The sequence below is a fragment of the Pipistrellus kuhlii genome, unplaced genomic scaffold, assembly GCF_014108245.1.
Source record: "Pipistrellus kuhlii isolate mPipKuh1 unplaced genomic scaffold, mPipKuh1.p scaffold_m20_p_9, whole genome shotgun sequence".
In the NCBI taxonomy this organism is placed as follows: domain Eukaryota; kingdom Metazoa; phylum Chordata; class Mammalia; order Chiroptera; family Vespertilionidae; genus Pipistrellus; species Pipistrellus kuhlii.
In genome coordinates, this window is record NW_023425595.1 from 10830343 (window position 1) to 10839207 (window position 8865).

The 8865-nt window shown below is 32.8% G+C and overlaps 1 protein-coding gene across 1 annotated transcript; it reads left to right on the forward strand.

Moving 5' to 3' along the window:
• Positions 1–2268: 2268 nt before the first annotated feature.
• Positions 2269–3237, forward strand: LOC118713099 (olfactory receptor 8H1-like). Its single transcript, XM_036427461.1, has one exon. It carries the CDS (start codon positions 2269–2271, stop codon positions 3235–3237), a length of 969 nt encoding a protein of 322 aa, XP_036283354.1.
• The last annotated feature ends 5628 nt before the right edge of the window (positions 3238–8865 follow it).

An 8865-nucleotide genomic window follows, 5' to 3' on the forward strand; every position in this document is an offset into this window, starting at 1 on the left:
TAAAACAAATTACAGAAATATTGCTACATAGATGAATAAGGTGATTGTCAAACCTAGAATGGGAAGCCTGCAGCATGTTTTTTTGTGCTGCCTTAAAATATTTATCAAAGACTAATGTAACATTGGTCATTGTGCATTGTGAAGTTTTGGTCATGAAGTGAGGATTGGGTTTCTACTGAATCCTAAATATATAATGATAAGTATGCAATCTATAAATGCACAAGTATAATGAAGATAAAAAGAAAGGTAGAAATCTATCAAAATGTTGTAACATTTACTGACGTTCTCATTGTTCTTTGATATCTATTGCATTCTAATTTTTTCTGATGAATATACTTTAGTTCAATGACAGTCTCATACTTTTTAAACATGAAAATGTTTCCTTGTGAAAAATGAACTACTCCATCGCTGATGGTTCAATCGTAGCGTAATTAAGTATGTCTCTAGAAATGTTTCTCCACCAACTCAGTGGCAAATATATAAGCATCACAAAAGAAGACCAAACAAGGGTCTTCATTGTGTGCCATCAAGGGAGAAAGGCAACTATTTCCTCAGAACATAACAGAGATGCAGTTAGTCCAGTGTGATTTTTCCTTGGAAACATGCCAAGCATCTTGCTTGGAACCTGATCTCCAGGGATGCCTCACATGTTGTGCTACCCTCTTTCCCAGTATATGAGCTGCTTTGGGAAAGAGACAAGACATACTTTGCTTCACTAATGTTCACAGCAAATCCTGATATTCTTTTTAGACATAACTTCCTGGCAAATTTTCATTTCACCAGGACCTTAAAAAAATTTCGGCTGATTTTTTTTTACCTCAGAATAAAACAACATGAATGCACAAAAATTTACAAAGAACTTATCTCAAAGAAAAGAATATATTACAGAAAATTTTGACTCAAATGATATTCCTTTTTATTTGTGAAAAAACTTAAAGTTGACAAACTTCTCGTCAGATAAGATTGGAGGAGGGTTTTTGTGGTGTGTTTTTTCTACTGACTTTGGCTCTTGGTAAGTATTACTCTAAAAATTAGAGTGTTTTGGTGAGGATCAGGTAAATGGGAGTATTTTTAGAAAAGTATACATACACATAGGACTTAGACCTTATCCTAAGTAATGCCAGGTTTTGAAATATAGAGCTAATAAAATTATGGCCAACAAGCAAAGTACATGTTTTAAAAATATAATATTTGAAAGGAATATGATTTAAATATATTCAATTTAGGAAAATATATCTTATAGAAAGAAATATGTGGTCTGTAATTTTAATCCCATGATTTTGAAATTTATTTGAGGTTGCTATTAAAACATTTAAAAACATAATGATAGTTATTGATGCATTGAAACTGTTTTTCACCATTGTCTATGACACATTTAGCATTTTCCCTCAGGTTTGCTCCTATTATTATTAACAGGAATATAATATAATGAGCATGTTCTCTGGAATCAATCTTGGTGAAATCACAGAACCAACATTTACTAAGTCTATTAATTAAGCATGTTTTGGAAAACAACTGTTTATAACTGCTAATTGAACTACAATGCTATTTTTAGATAGTCTCTTATTTTGTAACAAATAACCTTTGTTTTTTTAGCTGAATAATAGAAAAGTTAAACTCAACTCTTACCCTGCAAGCTAGCCATCTAAAGGGGCTGATATACTGATACTGATACTGATATTACTTAAAATATTCTGCCAAGTGCTTGTTCATCCAAGGTTACAGGTGTCTATGTAGATAGGATATGTACTCAAGGTTAAAAGCTGTCTTACACAAACAACTAGAAGGAAATATTCCTTCTTGTGTTTGTTCAGAATTTGACAGAGGTAATCTGCTCTGAACCTGTGTGCAATAAAGATGACTCCTAACTAATTGACTGATTAAGGTGTCATGTCCAGCTCACTGATTTGCAATACAACACTATGAATCAGTTACTTAAACTGTCCATGTGCTTTTACTCCTTTAAAAATGTCAGTAATAGTAGCACCTGTGGTATAATATTCTCATGTGCTGTAAATAAATTAATATATGGAAATATTTCAAGCAATGTAAGACTCACTCAAATCAGGCAATAGGTTTCGGATATTTGTTTGTTATATTTCTGCCTACTTCTATATTTGGGAATCAAATTAAAAGTTTTTCATGATATTCTGTAAGTCACTCATTATTAGTTTTTAGAAATATTAAACTATTATACATAATCTTGCTTAAACTAAGTCCTGCCAATGATCACCTTTATTTCTCAACAGTTTGAAAAAGTTGAATGCAATGGATGGAAGGAATAACACAAATGTCTCTCACTTCATCCTTACGGGATTGACAGACTCTGAGGAGATCCAGCTGGTCCTCTTTGTACTGTTTCTCCTGATATACCTGACTAGTGTGCTGGGAAATGCAGGGATGATATTGATAATCCGCCTGGATCTCCAGCTTCACACCCCCATGTATTTTTTCCTCAGCCACTTGTCATTTCTTGACCTCATTTACTCCAATGTTGTCACTCCTAAAACCTTAGAGAACCTACTGACTTCCACTAAGTACATTTCATACCTGAGCTGCTTTGCCCAGATGTTCTTTTTCATCTTCTTGGGTACCACTGAATGTTTTCTTCTCTCCTCAATGGCCTATGATCGCTATGTAGCTATCTGTAATCCTCTACAGTACCCAGTCCTTATGTCCAAAGGACTCTGCTACTCCCTTATTTCTGGGTGCTATTTGAAGGGCTTTCTGGACTCCACTATCAATGTGCTTTGCATGAGCAGACTGCATTTCTGTGACTCCAATGTAATCCATCACTTTTTCTGTGACACTTCCCCAATTCTAGCCCTGTCCTGTACCAACACACAACACATTGAAATTATGATATTCATTTTTGCTGGCTCCACCCTAATGGTATCTGTGATCACAATATGTGTGTCTTATCTGTCCATTCTGTCTACTGTCCTGAAAATCACTTCCACTTCAGGAAAGCAAAAAGCCTTCTCTACATGTTCCTCTCATCTCCTGGGAGTCACCATCTTTTATGGAACTATGATTTTTACTTATTTAAAACCTCGTAAGTCCTACTCTTTGGGGAAGGATCAAGTGGCTTCCATATTTTATACTATTGTGATCCCCATGCTGAATCCACTCATTTATAGTCTGAGGAATAAAGAAGTGAAAAATGCTCTCATTAGAGTCTTACAGAAAACAAGTGGGCTGCAGGCTATTAAAGTAACAGTGTTGCTAAATTGTTAACTTCTCTCTTTCCTGTTGGGCATTTCTTTGGTCTCTTCCAAAACAATAAACTCCTTTCATTGTTTGGTTTTCTACTGAAACACCCTTTATTTAATCAAGTATAATCTGGACATTTCCAGGAACATGTCTTTTCAAATCCATAATGCAATCTACTGATGATGTATCATTGAATTGTATACTTAAAATGTATATAATCTAATTAAGCATTGAAACTCTAATGCATTTAATTACAAAATTATCATAAAAGAACTCTTAGAAAACAATACCCAACCAGCAAGATAGCCTGTTGCTGTTTGAGAGATGAAGGCAGAAGTCACAAGACTTCTAGTTAAGTGACAAAGGGTATTATTATTCAGAGCAAAAGCAATAGCTACAGTTTCTCATACCCTCCTAAGTCCCAGGAGTGTGAAAGAGGTGCACATAGATGGATAAAGGAATTTAAAGTGGGCAGCGTCATAGGAAAGAACAATTGAGTATGGACACACTTTGATGGTAAGCAGATTCATGTCTATTCTTTGTCTATAGGAACATTACCTTATTGCTCACAGTAGCTCAATGCAAAAACAACCTTGATATATAGCTCAAGTAAAAATTATACTTTTTTGAAATTTTCAATATTTACTTTGTAGCATTATATTTGATTTCTCTTTCTAAGCACATTTTAAAAGTTAAAAAGTCATCAAATCAATAGTATCAAGAATAGACCTCAACGAAAGCTATGGATTTGAATAAGTATGTGTCAATGTAGGTTACTCAGTTATAAGAAATGCTCCATTCTGGTGTGTGATGTTGATGATGTGGGAGAATATGCATGTTTGTTGGGAGGTGGGAGGTGGAGGTCTATGTATAAGTGAAATCTTTGTACCTTTCTTTTCATTTTGCTGTGAATCTAAAACTGCTCTAAAAAAAATAAAGTTTTTAAACAAAAGCTCGGACACATAACATAAAAACTACAACCTCCTTTTCAGAGTTAAAAGCTTATTTTTTTTTAACTAATTTGAAAGATCCAATTAATATTTTAAATCCATTAATTATACATTATTTTCCGTTATTTAATTTATTTTTAATGCCTTATACATCAATACCATTCTAAAGTATGAGTTCTTTCTGCTTTAATATTCACTTGGTCTATACTGTACTCTAAATTTTCAGCTATTTCTATTTTCGATAATCCTCAGTTGATGAAACTTATTAACTTTACAGGGAGAATGAGAGAGAAGCATCCATATGAGAAAGAAACATTGTTCAGTTGACTCTTGTACAAGCCTGGACCAAGATTGAACCCACAACCTAGGCATGTGCTCTGAGGGAGAATGGAACCAGAGAACATTTCCATGTACTGGCAATGCTCCTGCCAGCTGAGTCCCATTGACTAGGGCACTATTTGTTTCTGTTTGCAATGAGATATAAGTATTTCATGAGCATTTATTATTTAACAACATGCCTTTCTGGATCATCTTTCATCTTGTGTAAGTTTTCTTTGTCATTTCATATATTTATGGGCTCTTTTCATTTTCCAGGTATTTTTTTATAAACTATGCTTTCACCTTTCATTTATATCTATTTCTACGACTAAGAAATGTATCTTCTTGAAATATGTTGGCCAAAATATGTTGGCACCACCCTGCTGGTGTGGATCAGTGGTTGAGTGTCAACTCACAAACCAGAAGGACAAGGTTCAGTTTGAGGTGAGGGCACATATTGGGTTGTAGGCTAGATCCCCAGGATGGGGTGTGCAGAAGGCAGCAGATCAATGATCATCAATGTTTCTATCCCTCTTTCCCTCTCCCTTTTCTGTTTGAAATCAATAAAAGTATATTAATAAAAAATGCTCAAAAAATTTCATGAGCTGTAACTACTAGTAATATTAACACTTAAGTTGAATAAATCTTAATTTAAATTAAGTTTATTTTATCCTTTTTACAATACAGTTTAAAAACTATATATATATTACATGTATGCAATAACATTATATACATATAATTTATATATAAGTAACATTATATATGTATGTATATATATATGTATTTATATATATATAATGTTATTGCATACATGTAAAGTAATCTACAGGCAACATGGAATATTTAGACTATTCACATTTACCTTGTAATTTCCTTGTTAAATTAGTGTATATAATATTTTATGTAAGATGCAGTCTGAAGTAATTTTAGATATAATCATCCTGCTTATGATGTTACACCAGACTTTTTAAGACTATTTAAAAAATATATGACACAGAACAGGAGTAGAGGGTGCCAAAAGTATGAATAGTTATTTGTTTTTAAATATTTGATAGACACAAGGTAATAATATATTTACTGAGCATGTACCATGTGCCAGACAATATTCAAAGGGTTTTAGATGTATAATTACCATAATTTTTCAATTAGCAAAATCCATATGTTTATCTTACATGAAGGAAAGCCATCTTTCTACTTGTTCAGGCAAAGACTTAAGAATGTTCCTGATATTTTATTTTTATTTCATACACCTTATACTCAATCTATCAGGATATGACATTGATTCTAAACACAGATCTGACTGGTTACAACACTTTCTGCCCTACCAATCCCACATCACTACCAAGGAATCATCCCCTTACTTCTAGGATTATTGCTGCAGTCTCCTAGCTTGCTCTGTGTTTTGGCCTTATTCCACTTAAGTCTATTCTCTGTGTAACAGCCATAGTGCTACTGCTCAACACTAAGTTGGTTCGCATCATTTCTACAAGAACACTTCAAGACTGCAAATCCTGCAAAACTTCTCCTCACACTAAGAACAAAGCCTACCAGCTTTTACAAGAGTCCACTGGTCCAAAATGATCTTATCCCTTATGATCTAATCCTTATATTCTATTCTTCATCCTCATTTTGTTTTAAACACATGACTTCTTAAGTCTTCCTGTACACACTAGTCCTGTTACTGCCTGGAATTTCTCCATTCTCTCCTCTTCTTCCTGACAATAAATGATACAACAATAGCCCTGAAATCCTAAGTAGCTGTAGTGGGCTTTAGTATTTGAAAAATATTAAGAAAAATATGCTCCTGTTAATTTGTAATGACAATGCCTATTGAGGTGGCATTAACATTAAAAATAACTTCTTGTTTCTCTTTTGCCTTCTCTCCTAACATTACCTTCTTCAAGTAGTTTCATGCTGGTTTTTAAATTTCCAGATAAGTCTGTCTTAGGTGCACTAAATTTTTGTGAGTACAAGGATTGCCATTTCAAAAGTTCATCAATAATATAACACAGGCAAACATAGCTCCTTTATTCATACCAACAAATTATCTTCTGAAATTCTAGAGTATAAATGGACTTCCTTGAGAGTGTTACTTTTTTAAAAAATAGATATTTCCTTTTCCTTTAACTTTTAAAATACATGTTGCTGATTTCAGTGAGGAGGGAAGAGGGTGAGAGAGAGAGAAAGATCAATGAGAAGAGAGAATCACTGATTGGCATCCCACAATGCTGGTATGAGCCCACAACCCTTGATCAAAATAGAACCTGGGACCCTTCAGTCCCCAGGCCAATGCTCTATTCCTCTGAGCTAAACCAGCTATGTTTGAAAGAGTTACTTTTTCATCTGTACAAATTGATTTCATTACAGTGTATCATGAATTTGGTGATTCATAAGAATACTTTAATCTTATTCTCAGTCTATCCCTTTTCAGGTTATTCTTTTGTTTCTTCATTCTGGACAAACAATTTTCAATAAAATGTTATACCTCTTTTCATATTTTAATTTTTCATTCATGTTTAATGAGATAATTGGCATTTTTATATACAGAATACACCACATTAGTAAAGTAAATTACAGAAATATTGCTACATAGATGAATAAGGTGATTGTCAAACTAGAATGGGAAGCCTGCAGCATGTTTTCTTGTGCTGCCTTAAAATATTTATCAAAGAATAATGTAATATTGGTCATTGTGCATTGTGAAGTTTTGGTCATTAAGTGAGGATTGGATGCTAAATATATAATGATAAGTATGAAAATCTATAAATGCACAAGTATTAATGAAGATTAAAAAAAGGTAGAAATCTATCAAAATGTTGTAACATTATTGACCTTCTCAATTTGTTCTTTGATATCTGTTGCATTCTAATTTATTTTTCTGATGAATATACTTTAGTTCAATGACAGTCTCATACTTTTAAACATGAAAATGTTTCCTTGGGAAAATGAACTACTCCATCTTTGATGGTTTAATCGTAGCGTAATTAAGTATGTCTCTAGAAATGGTTTCTCCACCAACTCGGTGGAAAATATAGAGCATTACAAAAGAAGACCAAACGAGGGTCCTCATTGTGTGCCATCAAGGGAGAAAGGCAACTATTTCCTTAGAACATAACAGAGCTGCAGTTAGTCCCAGTGTGATTTTTCCTTGGAAACATGCCAAGCAATCTTGATCTACAGGGATGCCTCAATGTTGCTTTACCTTCTATCCCCAGTATAAGAGGTGCACTGGGAAAGAGACAACACATACTTTGCTTTACTAATGTTCACAGCAGATCCCTGATATTCTTTTTAAATATAACTTCCTGGCAAATTTTCTATTGCACCAGAAAATTTCTGCTGATTTTTCTTAACCTCCGAATAAAAAAATAAATGCATAAAAATTTACAAATAACTTATCTCAAAGAAAAGAATATATTATAGAATTTTTTTGACTCAAATGGTATTTATATTTTATTTGTGAAAAAACTTGAAGTTGACAAATTTCTAGACAGATAAGATTGGAGGAGGATTTTTGTTGTGTATTTTTTTCCACAGACTTTGGCTCTTGGTAAGTATTATTCTGAAAATTAGAGTGTTTTGGTGAGGATCAGATAAAATGGGAGTATTTTTAGAAAAGTATACATACACATAGGACATAGACCTTGCCCTAAATAATGCTGGGTTTTGTAACCATAAGTATAGAGTTGATGGATTTATGGTTTATAAGCAAGCTGTATGTTTTAGAAATAAAATTTTTGGAAGAAGTCTGATTTTTGGATGGTCAACTTAGTAAAACATATCTTTTGGAAATTAATAATTTTATGTGGTCTATAATTTTAATCTCCTAAATTTAAAATTTGTTTGTGGTTAATAATTAATAATTCTCAAAACAAAAGGAGAGTAAGTGGTGCATTGAAATTGTTTTTCTATCATTGTGTATGACACATTTAGCATTTTTCCTCAGGTTTGCTCAAGTTAGAAAAAGTAATATAGTATAACAAGCATGTTCTCTTGAGTTTACCTATCTTGGTGCAGTAACAGACCAACATTTAATATCTCTATTCTAAACAAGTGACCTAAACTGTTTGTGCCCTTTTTTATTTAGAAAACTGTGGGTAATAGTCACACCTATAATTTAATATTTCACATGGAGTAGATAAAACAGTAGATAAAAAGCTCATTCTTATTATGCAATATGTTATTTATTTTATTATACTAAGCCCAAGGGATACTTTATGCCTATTTCTATATTTGAAAATCAAACTCAATTTTTTCATCAAATTCTGAAAACCACTCATTATTATCAATTTTTGGAAATATTAAACTAATATAAATAACATCTTGAATTCATTTCTACCAAGTATCACACTTATTTCTCAACAGTTTGAAGCAGTTGAACAAA